Genomic DNA, 21,771 nt, shown 5'->3' with positions numbered 1-21,771 from the left:
ATCAATCGATAATAGTCCTCAGATATTATTAATGACTTTTTTTTTGATCAAAATTTTATAATTTTTCATTGTAACACGAGCATGCAGTGCATTAACGAACAAATTCAAATACAGATAAACCAAAAAAGGTTCTGTCACAAAATGTCGAAAATAAAAATGTCGAATACAAAATGGTCGAAAATATTTGATCGAAAATAATAAAGACGAAACGACAAAAACGTCGAACAGACAAAAATGTCGAAAATAAAAAAGTCGAAAATTGAAATGTCGAAAATGGTTTGAGCCCTTATGCCTTAAAATTATCACTAACGAAAAAGACTCAAATATTATTTTTTCATTTCAATTCTGGATAATCACAGATAAAGATGATAAATTTTTATTTTTATTCGAACTATTTGAATTCATATTATTATCAATTCACTTTATATTTGCATTCAAATTTGTTTGTGATTATTATTTGATTGTTGTTGATTATATCGATGAGAAAAATCAAATTCTGGTTGGGAAAAAAATCATCAGATTTAAGAATTTTCGGTTTTGTTGATGTGGTTGGATTGGTGATTTCAATTGTCATAATCTGTATCATCAATTATGAAAGCTAAAAATCGATAGATAAACTTGCAATGAAATTTGTTTGCGTTTTAAAAAAAATTTTATTTAAAAAAAAAATTTGGTTCGTAAGTACGTGGAATCATGAATGAAGATGTGTCGAACGTTTCAATTGTGGCTGCATTGCTGATATATGATCTTTGACTTTATGAAAATCATTGGAATCACATGAAACCGACATAGAGATATAAATATATTTTATTATTTGATTTGTTCTACAATCACTACTACACACATAAATAAAGACAAACGTAATATGGAAATAACAAATGATTCAAAATTAAAGGTTAAAAGTAATAGAATTATACAGAATCATCATCATCATTAGTTGATCAAATCATAATTATTCATGTTGAATGTTCTCGCAAATAGAAACCCATGATCATAAAGAAAGCTGCAATATAGCCAAGAAATGCTTCGAATAAGCCGCGATACGTCAGATTACCTAGGTAGCCAAATGTGAAGGCAATTTTTTTACCAGACATCAAACGTTCATAGAGATCATCATATTTCAATTTCATACGAAGATGTGTCGAACGATTCAATTGGAGCTGCATAGCTGGTATATAATCTTTGATTTTATGAAAAGCACTGGAAACATGTGCTGTGGTCATGAATGGTAAAAGACCAGAAATGGCATGTATCAATGAAATCAATATGAATACAAATTGTGTTTGCGCCGGCATATCTTCAAAGATTAATTCGCACATAAATAATACATTAATCGGAAGGCTAACCAATGCATAATAGTAAAGCGCCTGGCTCCATGTACTTTTATCAGAATATATTATATAATATGACAATGTATTATGTTCATTATTAATGAATCGGAGTTCTTTCAACATATTGATTTGTCTTTGATTTGTTTTTGAATTTTTTATAATTTTCTTAAAATTTTGATTCATATAAGCCAATTGATTGTAATATGCATTAAATGATGCCAACATTGTACCGGATAGTAGCATTGCACATTGAAGCATTACAAATGTATTATGTGTGAATAATATCACTTCAATCATTAAACATAATTTCAATACAAATGAATTTTGTACAATATCAAATTGTGAAATTTGAAAATAAATAACTATGACTCCGCTAATTAAAATAGTCAACACTTTTTAAAATAAAATTTTGTAAAAGGATGGAAAAAAGATGAAAGAAAAAACAAACATTTTGTTATGTGGTAAAGATTAACAAAACAAAATGAAACTTACTGATGAAAATGTGCAAACAATAATTGCAGAAATCCATAATCAATACGAATAATAATATATAATTACGTCCTTTTAGTGGTGCATTAGGAAACAAACGCATTTTGTTTTGATTTTCAAACAAATCCTTGTCGACACGATCCATTTGCAACCATGAATCGATGCAAACACGAATTCTGAACAAACGATTCACCAAGAATGGTGGAATTATTTTCGATAATAAACGATGATTACGAGCAAATCGTTGTTGATAATCCTCGAAACGTTTGGACAATTTCTTTGCAATATTTTCATCCGTATCTCGACTTTTATAATATTGATCCGTATTATATACGATACAATCATACAATAATCGAAAGCTAAGTTCATCCACATTGTTAAAGAAAAATGTTCGTATACCAAGAAATCCAGTAAATATGAATAATATGACAATCAAGACAAAAAATTTATTAAGAATTTTTTGATGATTCCATATATATAATGATATATAATCATATCGATATAATGGAAAACGTTCTGGATCTATAAAGATTAATGAGAACATTAATCCTCGTATCAACCAATAAACATAAAGCGAAACATCAATATTATGCAATAGACGATATTGTACGGTGCCATTATCATCAACAATATGTTTGATTGCATCATAGAGAAATGTTTTGATTTTGAACAACATTTTCTCTTCAAGTTTTTCTTAGTCTGAATACAACAAACGAATGAAGAACTTTTTTCCATTCATTCACTATTTATACTATCTTCTCTCATTAGGATATATTTATTTATTTTAAAGTTCAATAGTTCATCATTGTTAATTTTATCATCAATTCAAAAATGACTTTATTTCAAAGAACAAATTGCGCCCAATCGATCAACTTGGAGAAGAGAAAATTACTGAATTTTCACAATTATTCTCTAGAAATAAAATGAAATATATAATCACATTTGGAATCAATTTATCGATCAAATTCGATTTCATCAATGAATCAAATCAATCGATAATATTCCTCAGTTATTATTAATGACTTAATAATTTTCGTGGAATGTTGCCAAATATTTATGACTAATGATTGATTGATCGAATGAAAGAGAAACTTTTTCTTTTCTTTTTATCGGTTTATCAATAATTTTAATGAACCGTTTTTTTTTGTTTTTTACTGATCATCATTAGGATATATATTTATTGTATACTTCATTACTTCATTATTGTCAATTTTATCATCAATTCAAAAATGAATTTATTTCAAAAAAAAAAAACAAATTGCGCCCAATCGATCAACTTGGAGCAAAGAAAATTTCTGAATTTCCAAAATTATACTCTAGAAATAAAATGAAACCTAGTATGATTAGTTGGAATCAATTTATCGATCAAATTCGATTTCATCAATAAATCAAACCAATCGATGATACTCCTGACTTTTTTTGATCAAAATTTTATAATTTTTCATTGTAACACGCATGCACGCATTAAGGAAAAAAAATTAAATACAGATAAACCAAAAAATGCTTGGAATAAACCATAAAAAATGAAAAAACATAACAATAGCCAAATGTAAATGCAACATCAAACATTCATCATATCTCAATTTCATACGAAGACGTGTTGAACGTTTCAAATGTGGCTGCATTGCTGGTATATGATCTTTGATTTTATGAAAATCATTGGAATCACATAGAACCGACATAGAGATATAGATTTTTATCATTTTATTTGTTCTACAATTACTACCACACACATAAATAAAGACGAACCATAGATGGAATTAACAAATGATTCAAAATTAAAGGTTAAAAGTAATAGAATTATATGGAATCATCATCATCATTTGATCAAATCATAATTATTCATGTTGAATGTTCTCGCGTATAGAAACCCATGATCATAAAGAAAGCTGCAATATAGCCAAGAAATGCTTCGAATAACCCACGATAAGTCAGATTACCGAGATATCCGAATGTAAAAGCAATTTTTTTACCAGACATCAAACGTTCATAGAGATCATCATATTTCAATTTCATTCGAATATGTGTCGAACGATTCAATTGTAGCTGCATACCTGGTATATAATCTTTGATTTTATGGATAGAACGGGAAACATGTGCTAAAGTTATGAACGGAATAAAACCAGCAATGACATGTACCACTACAGCAAAATAAAATACAAATTTTGTTTGCGCCGACAGATCTTCAAAGATTAATTCACAAATAAATAATACGTTAACCGGTATGCTAAACAATGCAAAATAGTAAAGCGTTCCGCTCAATGTATATTTGTCACTATGTAATACATAATATGCCAATGTATTATGTTCAATATAAATGAATCGCAGTTCCTTCAACATATTGATTTGTCTCTGATTTGTTTTTGAATTTTTTATAATTTTCATAAAATTTTGATGCATATAAGCCAATTGATTTTGATATACATAATTTTTTGCAAATATTGCACCGAAAAGTATCATTGCATTTTGCAACAGAGTGAATTTATTATATGCGTATAATATTATTTCAATCATAACGCTGAATTTCATGATCGGGGAATTTTTTACCAATTCATATTGAAACATTTGTTGAGTAATTATAGTAATCATGATGAAATTGTTTAGTACTTTATCCATAGAATGAATAGAAAGAGAAATTAAAAAATTAAATTAAATTAGAATAACATGATGATGCTTACACAATAAAATGTGAAGAATATGATTGCAGAAATCAATAATCAATACGAATAACAAAACGTGTTTTCGGCTTTTGATATTTGCATTGGGAAACAAACGCATTTTATTTTGATTTTCAAACAAATTCCTATCGACACGATCCAATTGCAACCATGAATCGATCCAAACACGAATTCTGAACCAATGATTCAACAATCGCGGAAACATTTTCGATAATAAACAATGATTATGAGCAAATTGTTGTTGATAATTCTCGAAACGTTGGGACAATTTCTTTGCAATGTTTTCATTCGTATCTCGACTTTTATAATATTGATCAGTATTATATACGATACAATCATAAAAAATCTGAATACAAAGTGCATCTACACGGTTAAAGAAAAATGTTTTGATAGCGAAAAATTCCATCAATGTAATAAACATTTGTATGATCATAAAGAATTTATTAAGAATGTTACGATGATTCCAGAAATATAATGATGCATAATCATATCTATATAACGGAAATCTTTCTGGATCCAGAAACATTAATAAAACGAACAAAACTCGTATCAACCAATAAACACAAAACAAAACATCAACACTATGTAATAGACGATATCGTACGGTGCCATTTTCTTCAACAATATGTTTAATTGCATCGTATAGAAATGTTTTGATTTTGAACAACATTTTCACATTCAGGTTTTTTCAAGTTTGAATTCGACAAACGAATGTGGAATTTTTTTTCCCAGTATTTAAACTACCTTAAATCATTAGGATATATTTATCGTAAACTTCAATTACTTCATTATTGTCAATTTTATCATCAATTTAAAAAAGACTTTATTTCAAAAAACAAATTGCGACCAATCGATCAACTTGGAGCCAAGAAAATTACTGAATTTCCATGATTATTCTCTATAGAGATAAAATGAAACCTAGTCTGTTTCATTGGAATCAATTTATCGATCAAATGATTTTCAGCAGCAACAATACACCTCAATGATTATTAATGTCTTTTTTTTTGATCTGCGAGATAATAAAACGAAACAGAAAAAAAGATGATTCCGTATAATTTAAAGTATTTAAATAATCGATTTTTTTATTTTGAACATTTGCTTGATTTATGATAATTTTTCAAAATTTTCTTTCATTCCATCATAATATTCACCACACATGATGATGATGATGATGATTGCGTTTTTAGTTTTGTATGAAAAAAAATTGAAAGATTGCGATATATTGATGATTGATTGATCACCATTAATGTGATACATTTAAGGGGGAAAAAATATTAGTGCATATCAAATAAAAACAAAAAAACAAAACAAAACAATCGATAATCACAATACAATCGATTGAGAGAAAATTTTGAGAAAATTTTTTTTCTCTGTTTTGTTTTAACTTTAAGTTTGGCGCGACGCCGCTTATTATTTGATGAATATTAATTCAAAAAAGTAACACTTTAAATGGATAGACGGCGACACTTTTGCTAAACAATTTTTTTATTTTATTTCTTTTTTTTCTTCAATTCTTTAATTGAATCCAAACTGGTGAACGTGCACTGCCGAATTGTAATCCTTTTGATGATAATTCTCCATTTAAACGTTGTTTTAATGAATGAAAAAAATTTCCATCCATTTGTAATTGTTCACAAGTTTTGGCCAACATTTGTTGATTCTGTTGTGCTCGTAACAAATCTCCTTTGTCCACTGAATCCAATATTGAAAGATAATATTGGACACAATTTTCAAGACTGAATGTAGCACATATACCAGCATCGATATTCAATGTAATTCGTGCTGCCAATAAAGTCTTAATATTCAGACATGCAAAATTAATCAAAACTTGTTGATCATTATTATCAAAACAAACCTCATCATAGCCGGCAAAAATTTTTATTTTATCACCAAATTTCCGTTGAATTTTACCCATACGAACAATATTTGTATCGGTAAATTTTATGGCCGAAAATTGTGGTAAACATTCCATGGCTTTTTCCACAAACGATTCCAGTTCAACTATATGAGAAAAACAAAATGAAAAAATTCAATCAAAAGTGAAAAAATATTCGTGAAAAAAAGATAATAATATTACAATTCTGTTGGCCAGTTCTATCGGGAAAATGATAATAAAGAAATGGAATTTGGCCATCCGTTTTATTCAGAATCGATCCAATATACGACACTAATTGATTAGCATTGCCGACTTTGTAGAAAATTGGTGCCAACAATGCAATGCCATTGAAACGATTCAATTGCATTGATACTAATCTGGCCAATGGTTCGGATTCTTTTATCGACATTGCCGATACATTTACAATGGCCAAAAGATGTTTATCTTCTCGATCCAATTGTATCAATGCTTCATGCCAGGCATTGATTAGTTGACATTTTTCTTCAAATGTCAATGCAAATGATTCACCCGTAGTGCCCAAAATGTAGACCCCTTTTACGCCGATATTGACTAAGTGTCGAGCATAATCAACAATTTGATTTGTATTCAATTGGCTAAATTAATCATTCGTGAAATTAGCAAAAAAAAAAAAAAAACGAACAAAACAAAACAAAGCAAAACAAACCCATCATCATCATCAAAAGCAGTGGCAACGGCACAAACAGGACCATTAAAATTGTGTATCAATTGTTTTCGTGTTTCCAATGAATTGTTCATCTTTTTTATTGTTCAAACGTTTGAAATGAATGAATTGAATGCAATTTTTCTATAACAACAACGCACATAAAGCTCAGACTCAGATTTGATTATCATCATATATCATGATCGAATGATCAATATTCGACAATCGATAAAATTAATCATCAAGTTTTTGTGTTCGATATGGATGCAGTTACATATGTTATGTATAAAATGGGAGGGGGTATAAACCTCGAATTTATTATTTTGTTCATTAATGTCCATGAGCCGCCAAGAAAACGTCACCACATGGTGGACATTTTGGACACAAAAACACATTGGTTTTTCAAGTTGAAAAGAAGACCTTGACTCTGCTAGTCAATATCGACAATAAACAAATCGACCAAATCTTTGGACACACACACAAACCAGGCAAGCACTTGTGTGTTTATAAAGTGCAATAAAAAAAAAATCAAACATATCGACGGTCATCATTTTAAAACAATGTTTGTTTTTTTTCTTGTTATTGCCTATCTATTGCATCAGTTTCATGTGTTAAATTCTTATATATAGTTTATTGATGATTGTAATTTTATATATCATTTTTAGGTTTTTATTTGGCCTTGGATGATTCACACAAACACCAGACAATCATTTTATCATCAACAACAACATAACGATCAATCTGTTAGACTACGACTACACATTAAACAAAAAAAAAAAAAAAAAATCTGTTAAAACAGTGTGAATCTGAAGAATCATTCAGGTCAAGCAAATGACTTCTCTCTGCCATATAAAAAAAAAAAAAAACACAGACACACATATGTTTAATGGCTGGTCGTTTTTATTTTCTTCAACAACCTTCATCACAATTTATCATTTCAAACACAATACCAATAAAACCATTCAAATGTCTGTCCAATATATTATCGCCATTTGGTTGCTATTGTTGTTGTTGTTGTTGTTGTTTTCTCTGTTATTGATCATAACCATTCGAGTATATTCTAGAAGATCCATATTGCCATCCAATTGCATCATGTATCTACAATGATCGACGATAAAATGAGCAGATTGGGTTGGGCCATACTATATAAACAAGATTATAGCGATGGCGTTTCTGAAAGCTGACAAGACAGCTATATAAACAAGTGAATTAGTCGTCATTTTAATCGACTTCAAATTTGTCTCAAATTTGTATTCAAAAATCTTTTTATGAAAACGTTTTCTATCAAGCCAACAGGATTTTAATTCCAATTTTTCTTTGAAAAAAATGTCTCAAAATCGTGGTAAACCAAAACGTGGTGGTTTCGCTAGTGGTGGTGGTGGTGGTGGCGACCGCTTTGCCGGTAATAACAACAACCGTAATTACGGTAATAACAACAACCGTTATTCCGGGAATAACAACAGCCGTAATTACGGTAATAACAACAACCGTTATCCCGGGAATAATGATAATCGACAACGATCATTCGATGCATCACCCGTGGGTATGTTAATTATAATTTTGCATAAAAATTGATAGAAAAATTAATAACAAAAAAAAACAGAATTTCCAGAATCACAACAATATCCAATACGAAGATCATTGTCGCCAAAAGTAGATCAAAAGAATTCACTTAATTTGGTTGGAAATTATTATAAATTGGATATAACCGAAAAAGAAATCTATCACTACAATGTTCAAATTTCACAACCACCATCAATCAATCAGACGCAAAAAAATGATTCAAGATCTGAACAAAATCGTGAAAAATTTCTACGTAACAATTCACGTGAAATTTTGAAAGAATTTCTATCGAAAAATCCAACATTATTTCAAGATATACCATTCATCTATAATGGTTGGGAAAATCTGTACACCACAAAAAAGATTCAATTGGATAATGATTATGTCAATGAATTTGAATATCGTGTTGGTAATGGAAAACCTGATCGTTCAGTGCCGAAAACAAATGTGGAAATTGTTTTCAAAGAAAAAATTAATCTTAAAATTATTGAAGATTTTTACAATGGCAAAGTGAATGAAATTCCCAATCAAATTATCGATATATTGAATACATTGTTCGCTAAAATTCTCATGGAATACTATACCGTACGTGGACAATGTTATTTTGACATGAATCAACCACGATCAGTTCGAGAATTGTCATTCATTGAATTTGTGTATGGATTTGAATTATCAACACGTATGGCACAAGTTGGCATTTGTTTGGTAATTCAACCAAGAGTTGAATGTTTGATTTCATCAAAATGTAAAACATTAATGGATCTGATCAATGAATATGATCATAAATCTGGAGAAAATATTACAAATTTTGAAAAAATTAATTTCAAAAAAATCAATTCATTCATTAAAAATCTATCGATCTACACCGAACATGGTAATCAAAAACGTTCATATAAAATCAAAGAATTGATTGCCACTCGTCTTAATGAGATGAAATTGGGTGATGATGATGACAATATGACAATTTTGGATTATTTCAATAAAAATTATCCAGAAGTGAAAATCAATCCACGGTTACCAATGGTGCAAATGACAAAACCACACATCTATATGCCATTGGATTTATGTTATATTGATGAGAAACAATTTGTTGATAATACTAAAAATTATCCAAATATCCACAAGGTATTCATGAAAGAATGTGCATTGAAACCAGAATCCTTTTTCAACAAAATTCAATCATATGTTGATCGTATCAGTAAAATTGGATCGACCATCCTGAAAGAATTTGGTGTCACTCTACAAAATAAACTTGTAAAATTTAATGGATATCAACTTGATAAACCTAGAATGGTGGTGAGAAATCCACGTGCTATAACAAAATCAGCATCAATTGTTCCATGGGCTTTTATTTCATTTGATGAGAAAATTTCAAATGGAATAATCGACGATTTCATTGATGGATTAGTGGATGAAGCTGAAAAAATGAATTCAAATCTACAAATGGGTTTGAGATATAAGGATTTTAAACGTATAAAAAATTTGAATGACATTGAAAATGTCTTGAAAAAGTTAAAAACTGAATGTAAGATTGAATTTTGTTTTGTGGTAGTACCGGAACACCATAATTATTTAACTCCAAGCGACATTTATAATGCTGCATCAAGTATTGGCTGTAAAGATTTAGGATTGAAAATTCAATGTCTAAATGGTTTTCGTGTTGCCAACGTGCCTGGTGGTTATTTTAATAATCTTTTATTTGAAGTTAATGGCAATCTTGGCGGTCAAAATACTGTAGTTGAACCACGATATTTTCAACAACAAATTGGCACTAAAATTCAATTGAATGAAACAATGATTATCGGTATCGATGTAAATCATCCCGGATACTTTGAATGTTCACAAAATTTTCGTGTTTCAATAGCCGCTGCTGTTGGTACCACTAATGTGGAAATGACTGATTTCGTAAATTGTTTTCGTATACAAAAACGTGAAAGAACAATGGAAATTATTGAACAATTGGCAGAAATGATCAAAGAATTGTTGGAAAAATATAAAAAGATTAATGGTGACTATCCAAAAAATTTGATCATTTTTCGTGATGGTGTTTCCGAAAGTCAATTTGATCAAGTGAAAACGATTGAATTGCAAGCCATTCGTCGATTGATTGAACAAACAAAATTGAAGATACGATTCACATTGATAATCGTACAGAAACGTCATCATACACGTTTTGTAAAAACAATGCCAACCAGTTCGGATGCCAATCAAAAAGGTCCACCAACACGAAATGTACCTTGTGGTACAGTGGTCGACAATTCAATTTGTGAACCAAATTTCACTGTGGCCTATGTGAATTCACATTTTTCCAGACTTGTATGTATATTATAATGATGATGGTGATTTTATTTTTCTAAAAAAAAAAATTTATTTTTAAATCATCTTTGTAGGGAACATCGAAACCAACCAAATATATTGTCATCGAGAATCAATTACAATTTACCAATTCGGAATTGCATAAACTAGCTTATCTTGTTTGCTACAATTCGGTACGTTTTTCATCACCATTATCAATACCAACGCCAATAAAATATGCTGATCTTTGTGCATATAAATGTAAAATTCATTTATTACATGAATTGAAAAAGAATCCAATTCAATCAACTGATGAATGGAATGTTGAACATTTACAGCAGATGATTACATTTCATGATCCTAAAGCACAGGATTCATTTTTTTATCTTTGAACAACAACAACAACAACAACGACGACGACGACTACGACGATAAATTGACAAAATTTTGGCTTTTTATTCAAAAAAAAAAAAATCCAGATTTGACATATGATTCGAAATGGATGGATGGATGGATGAGAAACATATACAATAATCAATGGTTGACAAAAAAAAACAATTTTAAAAAACAAAACAAAAAATTTACGTCAATTCAAATTGAAAAAGAAAATTCTAAACACAAACACACAAAAATAATCAGACAAATTGCATGCATCGTTTTTAACCAAGAAAGAATATGATTTTAATCCTGATTTTTTTTTGCTGAAAATAAAAAAAAAGAGAATCTTTAAAAAAAAAATAATTTTCATTTTCAGTTGTTTTTTTTTCATTCTGGTGATGAATTATCATGATGATCATCATCGTCGTCGTCGTCGTTGTCATCATGATCATAGTGAAAGTGTTTCCCATTCAGGAATTTCTTTCTTTCTTTCTTTTTTTTCATGAACTAATTTTTCATTTTGTTGTTGTTGTTGTTGTCATCATTGTGTATACGTGTACACGGTGTGTGTGTTCTGGTTTGATTTTTTTTTTTTTTAGTTCAAATTCAAACACACACACGCATTGAAAAAGAATAATGATCATCATCATCATTAGAATATAAATATACAATAGTGGTAATCTGAATTAGTCTGCTTTTGTTAATTAACATACACACACACATATACACATACGTAAGCGATGCCATTACCATTTGGCATCTGATTCAACATGAATCTAGTGAAAATTCAAAGACAAAAATACATTGAAAACAAATCAAGACAGACACAAACATATACACAGAGAGAGAGAGAGAGAGAAACCGATTAAATTTTTTTTTGTTTTGTTTTGTTTCTCTTCAAGTGTTAATTGAAAAGAATGTTTTAAATTAGCTAAATTAATCAATAAATCAATAATTTTTTTCCATCATCATAATAATAATGTATAACGATCGTTCATCTTATCATCATCATCATCACCATCATCATCATAATTATCATCGTAGTTCACCATCATCATCACCAGCTACAAATGTCATATCCGATTTTCGTAATATTAAATTTTCCAATATTCATTCCTTTCAATCATCATCATCAGCAGCAGCAGCAACATCAACATATAATTCATCAACAGAACGTTTGAATTCACCATCATTAAATCGTGGAAAAGATGGTATATTTCGACCGAAAAGTATATTTTCATTGGCCACTGAAATTGATTTTGATTCATCGAATCGTTTATCGAAAACCACTACAACAACACCATTGAGAACGATACCATCGAATCCAAGATTAGCATATCTACGTGATAGTTCATCAAGCCGCACTAGTCCATCACAATATTCATCAACATCACCAATAACGAATAATCGTAATACGGATTTCTATACAAATTTCAATGATAATTTAAGCTATTTAAACAGCAGCAGTAGTAGTAGTAGTCGATCATCTAATCATGGAACAAAATATTCAGCAAATTCATATAGTAAAAATTCATACATTTTACCTGGAAATTATTATCGTTTCACTAATGTTTATCATGCACCGAAATTTCGTGATCGTCCATTATTATCGAATTTGAATCAAAAATTTGGCAAATCATCACCATCAACATCATTGATACGAAATGAACATCGCCGTAGTTCAGGTAGCGGTGGCAGTGGAACTGGATCACCAATACCGCCATCATCATCATCATCAGCATCACGTAAAGAATCACCATCCGGTTCACATCATAATTCATTATCATTATCGAATGATCAATCATCATCCGGATCACCATTATCATCGATAAAACAGCAACAACCAACATTAGGATTGGAAAGAAATAAATTTTTGATTAAATTTCGTGAACATGATAAACCACCATTATTGAATGCTAATCGTCGTAGTTCAATTTCATGGGACATTCCATATGATCACCATAATCAACAACTGAAAAAAAATTTCGGTAGCAATCACAAGATTACTGAAGAATCAATTAAAGAAGTTGAAGATAATAATAATGACAATGAATCAATGATGTTGATTGAAAATTGTCAACAACAAGAAACGAAAAAAGAATCAATCAAAGACATTTCATCTATGAATGGGACAAATTTTTCGAATGATAATAATTTTTTTGTGGATGAAAAAGAAAAACAAACATTAACCACCACCACCACCAACACCCCTTGTCTTACAAGATGGAAAGGTTCATTCAATTTGAACGATGATGCCGGAATTGGTGATGATAATAATAATAATAATGATGATGATGATGATGAATTTAAAAATAAATTCGATGACCTAAATTTTATCGACCCACATCATCGAAATTATGAACCGACTTTATTAAAAGAATCATTGTTGACAACAATCACCAACACCGGCACTGGCTATGGCCAAATTCAACAACAAAATGATGAAATTCACCGGATAATATTATCACAAAAAGCTTATGATTTGAAGCCAAAATCAAAACGAAAACCAGTGAAAAAAATTAAAGATAAAGATCAAACAACAACAATGGTGAATAACAAGGAAACGATGGATAAAGCGATGATGACGAAACCACCAAAACGAGCAGTACAACGAACAAAATCATTGAAATTATCGAAAAATTTTTCCACTGTGATTGATATACCTTATTGTGATCAAATGATTGAAATGAAAATTTCTGCAAATGAATTGGTCGTCGATAAAGAAAAAGAAGTGAAAAAGAAAATCAAAACAAAACCGGATAAATTAACAATTGTTGATCAATCTAGCATTCAGTCGGATGGTAATAAATTGAAACAATTGAAAAAATCGGCCACATCTCAATTGCCAATTCTGTCGCCTAAAACACCACCTACAACTGATGATGGAAATTCAATGAAAATTTTGGTGGCAAAAAGAAAAAAACCAAAACAAACACAAGATGAAAACCAAATTAAAAATGATCAATCTGTTATCGACAATAATCAATCGAAAGAGATTGAATCGAAAAAAGTTCCTAAAATTAAACTTATTCCAGAAAAATTAGATCCAATAAAACCATTGGAATTGAACGACAACGAGAAGACATTATTGTCACCTAACGAAGCGACAGCGAAGAAAACGTCGGAAGAAGGTGAAAGTTCACAGAAACGAATTGTAGAAAAATCCAATGAAGGTTTGTGTTGATATCCTGTTGATTTTGGTTAACATTTTTTCCACTTTATACTAGAATTAAAACCAAAAACAAAATACAAAGACAAATCAATGTCACCGGTTTTATTGTCGCCGCCTAAATCGCCTGAAATAAAACCACAACATTCGCCGAAATTGATTGAAGATCCTGTGTCCAAAATCAAACAAAAATCACTGAATGAAAAGCCAAAATCTCCGAAATTGGAAACAAATGAATCGAAATCGATTGTACCAGAAGAATCGAAAAAGACAAAATTTTCATTCAATAAATCCTCAATGACATTGGAAAAAGAATCCGAAATACAAACAGAATCTGAATCGATAATTGTATCGCCACCAAAATCACCGAAAATTATTCAATCACCTAAATCAAATGAAAATGGTTCAGCCATTGTTAAACGAACAAAATCGAAAAAATCTGAAATTAACAATGAAAAATTCAAATCAGATGATAAACGACTATTACAACAACAACAACAACAAAAACAATTAAATAACATTGGCATCATTCATACAGTAAATACCGATGCCAATCAATTGTCAAATAGAGATGAAGAAATCAATCAAATGAATAAACAGCAGCCAAAAGAGCAATCAAATAAAAAGAAAAAGAATATTAAAACATCGAAAAATGGTAAGTAAAATGTGAATTTAATTTAATTTTCCAGACGATTCATTTCCTTAATTTTTTTACCACTAAAAAAACAAATCCAATCTGATTATCATTATTTCTGTCTGTGTCTGGTTCGTATAGACAAGTTTTTTTTTGGTTTCTTGTTTGCCTGGTGAATTCATACAAATCAAAACAAAACGGTCGAGTTCAAAGATTATTAAGTCATTTAAATGGATAAATGGATTATTATATTTTTCTTTCAAGGTTTATTTGTTTGTTTTTTTTTCGCCAAATTTTTTTTTCACTTGGCAACCAATTTGATGATGATGATGATGATGTAGATGTATATAATAACGATTATAAATTTCATCTTTTTTTTTTGCTTGTAAAATGTATATTTAAAAAATCTCGAATTTCGCTTGTCACCAAGACACCATATACATAAATGAATGAATTAACGATTTTTATTCACCGGCCTTATTCGGTTTGATTGGCATATCATCATCATCATCGTTTGAATGTTTGAAAACAAGTTAAAAAGTTTATTTTTAAAAAATCTGAAAAGCAGAAATGTTTCACAGTTACAAAGACATATGGTTTCCGTTTAGTGTTTTTGTTTTGTTTCTATTTCTATTTTGTTTTTCAAATGATGATCATGATCATCATCATTTAATCATGCATTTAAAACTATTTTAACGAGAAATGATTTTGAAAATTTTATTTTTCATCAATTTTTTTTGTTTTGTTTATCTCTATATATACGTAGAATATTCCAGGCGTTGAAATTGAAATTGAACACTTTTTCACACACACATATATACATTTGAAATGGCAATAAATATGTGGACACTATTTCACAAGTTTCATTTTTTTTGTCACACACACACAAACATAGCACAAGTAATAATATAATAATTCTATATATAGAAATTGCAAATTATTGCAAAGATGAATATAGAGATTGATGATGAAAGATGAAAAAAAGAGAAAACAAATAAAATTCAATCGTCGTCGTCGTTGTGCAGATATTTTCCATTCAAATTCAATTCTTCATTCTGTGTGTGTGTGTGTGTGTGGGTTTCAAAAGCGAAAACAAAAACAAAAACAATGAGACCAAATATCACTAGATTATGGTACATTGATCTTTATCTGAAAAGTTTTGTTGCCATTTTCATATTGTTATATATATCATTTTTTATCATTTTAATAATGATTTTCTATCGACGACAATCAACGAAATAACAAGGTTGATTGATATTGGTGATTGATTAAAAAAAATTGATTCATTTTTTTTTCTCTCTCTTCATGAAAACAGAATCAACAAAAGAAATCGCCACCCTATTACTACCATCACCACAACCACCACCACGAACAACAAAATCTGTTGAAAATGAATCAACAAATCATCCGGTTTCATTATCATCACATTCATTACAATCAAGTCCATCGAATTCGGAGAAAAAATTCGGCAACACTACCAGCGACAACAGCATAACGGATGCTGATTTTGATTCGAATAATAATAATTCAATGAAAATTCAGATAAAAATTAATCAACAAGATCCATTTCAACGAGGACGAAATGCACATCAAAGAAAAATTCGTTTTCGTGAATATGGAATTGATGATTTCCGTTTCCTTACATTATTAGGTCGTGGTAGTTTTGGTAAAGTAATGCTTGCCGAATTGATCAATCATGATTGCCATTTTGCTGTGAAATGTTTGAAAAAAGAGACTGTTATCGAAGATGATGATGTTGAATCCATTATGATTGAACGTAAAGTGCTTGCATATGGTACATCACATCCATTTATTTGTAAATTATTTTGCACATTTCAAACGGAGGTCTGTTTGTTTGTTTGTTTATTTGATTGATCCAAAACAATTAATTTCTCATTTCAAATCAATAGAGTCATTTATTTTTTTCAATGGAACTTTGTTCCGGTGGTGATCTTATGTTTCATGTGCAGAAAGAAGGAAAATTTTCTGAAAATAAAGCAAAGTAAGTAAATGATGATGAAACAAACTTGGATTGATTAATGTTTCTGTTTGATTTTTTTTTTCGATGATAATTAGATTTTATTCATCCGAAATGATTTGTGCACTTTGGTTTCTACATAAACGTGGTATAATTTATCGTGATCTCAAATTGGATAATGTTATGGTTGCTAATGATGTGAGTTTTGTTTGGAAGCAAAAAAAAATTTTTTAATCACTATTCTATTCATAAAACAGGGACATATTCGTTTAGTTGATTTTGGAATGTGTGTTGGTAAAATGTATCGTGAAGAATTTTTACCATCAAATTTTTGTGGTACCCCTGAATATATGGCACCAGAGGTATAATTCAATTCATGAGAATTTTGTTTACTAATTAGACAATCTTTTTTTTACATATAGATAATAAAAGGAATAAAATACAATCATTCAGTTGATTATTGGGCATTAGGTGTTGTCATATATGAAATGTGTGTGGGCACATCACCATTCAATGGTACGGATGAAGATGAACTATTGTGGAATGTATGCAATACTGAAGTACATTATCCAAAATTTCTTTCTGAACAAGTGAAAAATTTAATTGTTCTGGTAAGAAGGAATGATTTGATTTTTTCACAAATTATAAATTAATCATGTCGTTCTTTATTTATTTGTTTGTTTGAAAGTTATTGAAAAAAAATCCACAAGAAAGACTTGGCTCACCAAATAGTACGGTTGGTGAAATTGTTCAACAATCATGGTATCATGGTGTACAATGGGATATGGTGGAAAAATGTCGTTGTAAGCCACCATTTATACCACAATTGGTATGTATTTATGAATTTTGAATGATTAATGATTTGGAAATTTAAAAAATTTTCATTTATTTAATCACAACAACCAGGCACACGATGCAGATGTATCATATTTTGATCAATATTTTACAAAAGAAATTCCATGTATAACACCATGTGAAAAACCGATTAATGAAAATGATCAGCTATTGTTTCAAGGATTCAATTATACGAATCATAGAATGACTGAATGAAACAAAATCTAATCTCTTTCTGGTACATGAAATCATCATCACATAATAAATATACAAACAAACACTGATTGAAAGATTATTTTTATTAAATTAAAAAAAACTATTTTTGTTGTCGTTTTCGGATATGTGTTGTTGATTATCGTGTTAATTATTACAAGATATTTGAATATGACATCCGTATGCTCAATAAATATCATTTACATTTACATTTTTTTGGTTGTTGTTGTGAGAGAAATTTTGTTTTGTTTTGTTTTGTTTTCTGGTATAAAGATTTTCCATATGTCACGTGTTTGAAAAAAAACAAAATTTATCTGTGTATGTGGTTGATGATGAATTTTTTTTTTTTTTTTTTGTTACAATAACAACAACGACAACACACTTTTTGAACACGTGTCAAACTAAATTTATAACAATCTAATGATTATCAAACATCGTGTGATCGATACAATTGAAGAAAAAATTTTTTTTTTTTTTTTGAATTTGAATTTTGTAAATTGTGTTCATGTGTGTTTGTGTGTTTAATCAACGATGATGATGATGATGATGGTTTGCATAGATTGCACCGCTGGTTGTATAATAATCATCAACAGGGGTCAATGTTGTTGCTGTTGTTGATGATGGTGATGATGGAACAATTCCCAATTCATTTGATTGATTCATCATTATCATTGTCATCGATTGATGATTCGATGTTGATGTTGATGACGATGGAATCGATGTAATTGAATGCGGTGTACGTACGAATGGTGAAAATGCACCCATCGGATTACGTTGTTGAATATTAATTCCAAGATTTTCCCAATTAATCCATGAAAGTCTGGCTGTTAAATCTATATAACATATGATTGATTGATTGATTAAAAAATCAATTGATAAAAATGATCAAATCACTTACCACTAGTATTCCAATCAGCGGTATGTTCACCTTTTAATTCACCACGTAAACATTTTTCAATATAGGTAATTGGATCCAATTCTGATACAAGTATCTCTTTTAATAATGCAATATATGCAATAGCTAAACGTAATGTATCAATTTTCGAAAGACGTTTTTCAAATGGAAATGTTGGCACATGTAATCGTAGCTCTTCGAATGCCGAATTTATGCTCAACATTCGTTTACGTTCACGTACACTTGCTATGTATTATATATGAATTTGATGATGTTTAAAAATTATTATCATTATGCACATTTTTTTTTTTGGTTAATTTAAATTTACATACAATTCTGCGTATTAATCATTGAATTTGGATCTTGTAATTGATTTGTGCTTTTATTGGAACAACAATCATCGCCACTTGAAACACCGCCACCTCCACCACCACCACTTATACCAATTTCATCTTCATTCACTGCTGTTGTCATTATTGTTGATGTTTCTTCAGTGGCCAATAAATCTGATTGATCAATAATCGATAATTTTAATCGTTTTATCGACGATGGTTTCGGTGATTTTGTTGTTGTTGTTGCTGTTGTTGATTGATCAGGAATTTTTTCTTTTTGAGAAAACGAAAAAAAAATTTTTTTTTTTGAGAAATTTTCCGGAAACAAAAAAAAATTTCTTTGAAAATCATAATCTTTACCTTCATTATTCATATTCATATCATCATCATCATTATGATGATCTAATTTACCGGATTTATTACGTTTACCACGATTATTTGTTGTTGTTGTTGTTTTTGTTTTATTTTCCATCATCATTATTTCATTCTCACCGGATATTGATGGTGACATTGTTGTTGTTGTTGTTGTTGTCGATGAAGATGGTGATGATGATGATGATGATGATGGTGGTGATGATGATGATAATACAGCCGAAGGAGCAACAACAACATTAGCAGCAGTTGTAGTGGTAATATTATTCATTGATGATAATAAAATTTGTTCAATGGTTTTATTATTCGATCTGACCAAATAGGATCTATCCTGCGATTGTTGTTGTTGTTGTTGTTGATGATGATAATGGTGATGTCCAAATTGTTGCTGATGTTCAAAAATTAAATTCGATACTGGTGTTGGTGTATCAAAATAATTCGAATGATGATGATGATCTGTTGTCTCTAAAAATGTATTACGATGATGATATTGACTAGTAGTGGATGATGGATATTGATGATGATATGGTAAAATACAACATGATGATGATGATGATGATTCTGAATATGTTGGATAAGAATAATCAATCAATTGATGATTATAATATGGCGATGATGTTGATGTTTGATTATAATGAAATTGATTTTGATTTAGTTGTTGTTGTTGTTGTTGTTGTTCATTATGATGATGATGATGATATGAATCAAATAAATGATGCTGTGTATGTGGATGTGGATGTGGATAATGTAAATTTGTATGTTGTGTATGCTGATCAATAGCCATTGAATTCTGTTCAATATTCTGATGATGATGATGATTATTATTTGTTGAATATGATGATGATGATGATTCAAATATTGTTGTTGTTATTGGTTGAATATTGGAATTCTGTTGTTGTTGATTAAAATGGATTGGTGGAACAGTTATTGTTGTTGTTGTTGTTGTCGTTGTTGATGATGATGATGATATAGGTCGACTACTACCACCACAACTACCAATGACATATCCAGATGATGATGATTGTATGGTTTGTTCTGGTGGTGTTGTTGTTGTTGTTGGTGATGGTGGTGATATTCTTGACGCTCCAAATGAATGATGAAGATGATGATGATGTTTTGATTCTGTATATGACATTCTTATATGATGATGATGATGACGATGGTGTCACTTTTTCACTGTGTTCCAAAACAAAACAAAAAAAAAAACAAAAAATCAATAAATCTGTTGCTACTACTATTGTGTACAAAAACTACTACTACCAGAAATTCAAAATATTTTTTTTCCACTGTTCCCCTTTAGGGCACATACACACACACACACTCAATGAAATTATTAATATTCTTGAATCATCGAACAGCTTCACCAGAATTGAAGATGCCAGATCCATACATACACACACACACATAAACACTTGAGATGTGAATGAATTTGATTGGATTTTGCTTTTTCTTTTTCTTTTTTTTTCATTTACCAGATCAGATTTGAATGAATTTGTCGTTTGTCGAATTCTGTCTTCAGTGTGTGTATTGGACACTTGTATGCTTTGTCAAGAACAAAACAAATTCAAAAAAAAATGAATGATATCTCTGCTACCAGATGACAACAAAATTTTTTTTTTTTTTTTGGTTGTTTTGTTCCTGGATCAGACATACACATACAACCAGAAAAAATGATGATGATGATAATGATATGACATAAAAATATGCTTGAACAATATTGAAAACAAAACTTGATTTTAATAAGTTAATTGTCGAATACAGACTCTAACGAAATATTTTCCATTTTGATTGATTGATTGATCAGTAGAAAAAATTTGACGAATCGTTGTTGTTTGATGATGAATTTCATTTGTTCATTCACTAATTAGATATTCACAAATTGTCGTTGTTGTTCAATCAAATCAGATTGAATCATTTTTTGACAATAAAATGCTGATGGTGATGGTGATGATGAAACAAAACTGTCGAATACAGTGTGTTCGTATGTGTGTGTGTGTGTGTGTGTCTGTGTCAACTCAATTCAAATCATCAAATAGAATTGTTTTCCAGAAA

The 21,771-nt window shown here is 29.7% G+C and overlaps 4 protein-coding genes across 6 annotated transcripts; 2 read left to right on the top strand and 2 right to left on the bottom strand.

Annotated features, from left to right (window-relative positions):
- Positions 1 to 5,965: 5,965 nt before the first annotated feature.
- On the bottom strand, positions 5,966 to 7,574 carry LOC124492780 (N-acetylneuraminate lyase). The gene is made up of 4 exons (XM_047055785.2): positions 7,060 to 7,574; positions 6,576 to 6,988; positions 6,354 to 6,499; positions 5,966 to 6,293 (listed from the first exon to the last, which is right to left on the bottom strand). Exons 1-4 carry the CDS (start codon positions 7,149 to 7,151, stop codon positions 6,006 to 6,008), a joined length of 939 nt encoding a protein of 312 aa, XP_046911741.2. The 5' UTR covers positions 7,152 to 7,574; the 3' UTR covers positions 5,966 to 6,005.
- On the top strand, positions 7,487 to 11,652 carry LOC124492774 (protein argonaute-2). Of its 3 annotated transcripts, none has more exons than XM_075735763.1 (4): positions 7,487 to 7,618; positions 7,722 to 8,599; positions 8,660 to 10,935; positions 11,010 to 11,652. In XM_075735763.1, the coding sequence occupies exons 2-4, from the start codon at positions 8,383 to 8,385 to the stop codon at positions 11,304 to 11,306; spliced, it is 2,790 nt and encodes a 929-aa protein (XP_075591878.1). In that variant the 5' UTR covers positions 7,487 to 7,618; positions 7,722 to 8,382; the 3' UTR covers positions 11,307 to 11,652. The 3 variants fall into 3 exon arrangements, with proteins under 3 accessions (XP_075591878.1, XP_075591879.1, XP_046911728.2); XM_047055772.2 differs by lacking the exon at positions 7,487 to 7,618 and having other exon boundaries at positions 8,248 to 8,475; positions 8,548 to 8,599; XM_075735764.1 differs by having other exon boundaries at positions 7,591 to 8,599.
- Positions 11,653 to 12,120: 468 nt separating this feature from the next.
- On the top strand, positions 12,121 to 18,329 carry LOC124493684 (uncharacterized). The gene is made up of 9 exons (XM_075728882.1): positions 12,121 to 14,465; positions 14,520 to 15,116; positions 16,411 to 16,940; positions 17,006 to 17,097; positions 17,172 to 17,271; positions 17,331 to 17,435; positions 17,496 to 17,684; positions 17,762 to 17,902; positions 17,980 to 18,329. The coding sequence occupies exons 1-9, from the start codon at positions 12,272 to 12,274 to the stop codon at positions 18,121 to 18,123; spliced, it is 4,092 nt and encodes a 1,363-aa protein (XP_075584997.1). The 5' UTR covers positions 12,121 to 12,271; the 3' UTR covers positions 18,124 to 18,329.
- LOC124499654 (uncharacterized) lies at positions 18,189 to 20,854 on the bottom strand. The gene is made up of 4 exons (XM_047063592.2): positions 19,708 to 20,854; positions 19,348 to 19,620; positions 19,019 to 19,261; positions 18,189 to 18,953 (listed from the first exon to the last, which is right to left on the bottom strand). Exons 1-4 carry the CDS (start codon positions 20,852 to 20,854, stop codon positions 18,646 to 18,648), a joined length of 1,971 nt encoding a protein of 656 aa, XP_046919548.2. The 3' UTR covers positions 18,189 to 18,645.
- Positions 20,855 to 21,771: the final 917 nt, after the last annotated feature.

The sequence above is a fragment of the Dermatophagoides farinae genome, chromosome 2 (assembly GCF_024713945.1).
Source record: "Dermatophagoides farinae isolate YC_2012a chromosome 2, ASM2471394v1, whole genome shotgun sequence".
NCBI classification, from domain to species: Eukaryota; Metazoa; Arthropoda; class Arachnida; order Sarcoptiformes; family Pyroglyphidae; genus Dermatophagoides; species Dermatophagoides farinae.
This window is presented reverse-complemented; position numbering and strand designations above follow the sequence as displayed.

Coding starts and splice junctions, on each gene's coding strand:
- LOC124492774 (XM_075735763.1), top strand. CDS start 8,383: ATGTCTCAAAATCGTGGTAAACCAAAACGTGGTGGTTTCGCTAGTGGT. Junction 8,600..8,659: donor ATTCGATGCATCACCCGTGG/GTATGTTAATTA, acceptor AAAAAAAAACAG/AATTTCCAGAATCACAACAA. Junction 10,936..11,009: donor ATTCACATTTTTCCAGACTT/GTATGTATATTA, acceptor TCATCTTTGTAG/GGAACATCGAAACCAACCAA.
- LOC124492780 (XM_047055785.2), bottom strand. CDS start 7,151: ATGAACAATTCATTGGAAACACGAAAACAATTGATACACAATTTTAAT. Junction 6,989..7,059: donor GCTTTTGATGATGATGATGG/GTTTGTTTTGCT, acceptor TGATTAATTTAG/CCAATTGAATACAAATCAAA. Junction 6,500..6,575: donor TAGAACTGGCCAACAGAATT/GTAATATTATTA, acceptor TTTCTCATATAG/TTGAACTGGAATCGTTTGTG.
- LOC124499654 (XM_047063592.2), bottom strand. CDS start 20,854: ATGTCATATACAGAATCAAAACATCATCATCATCTTCATCATTCATTT. Junction 19,262..19,347: donor AATGATTAATACGCAGAATT/GTATGTAAATTT, acceptor TATAATACATAG/CAAGTGTACGTGAACGTAAA. Junction 18,954..19,018: donor CGCTGATTGGAATACTAGTG/GTAAGTGATTTG, acceptor TATGTTATATAG/ATTTAACAGCCAGACTTTCA.
- LOC124493684 (XM_075728882.1), top strand. CDS start 12,272: ATGTATAACGATCGTTCATCTTATCATCATCATCATCACCATCATCAT. Junction 17,436..17,495: donor CTGAATATATGGCACCAGAG/GTATAATTCAAT, acceptor TTTTACATATAG/ATAATAAAAGGAATAAAATA. Junction 17,685..17,761: donor TGAAAAATTTAATTGTTCTG/GTAAGAAGGAAT, acceptor TTTGTTTGAAAG/TTATTGAAAAAAAATCCACA.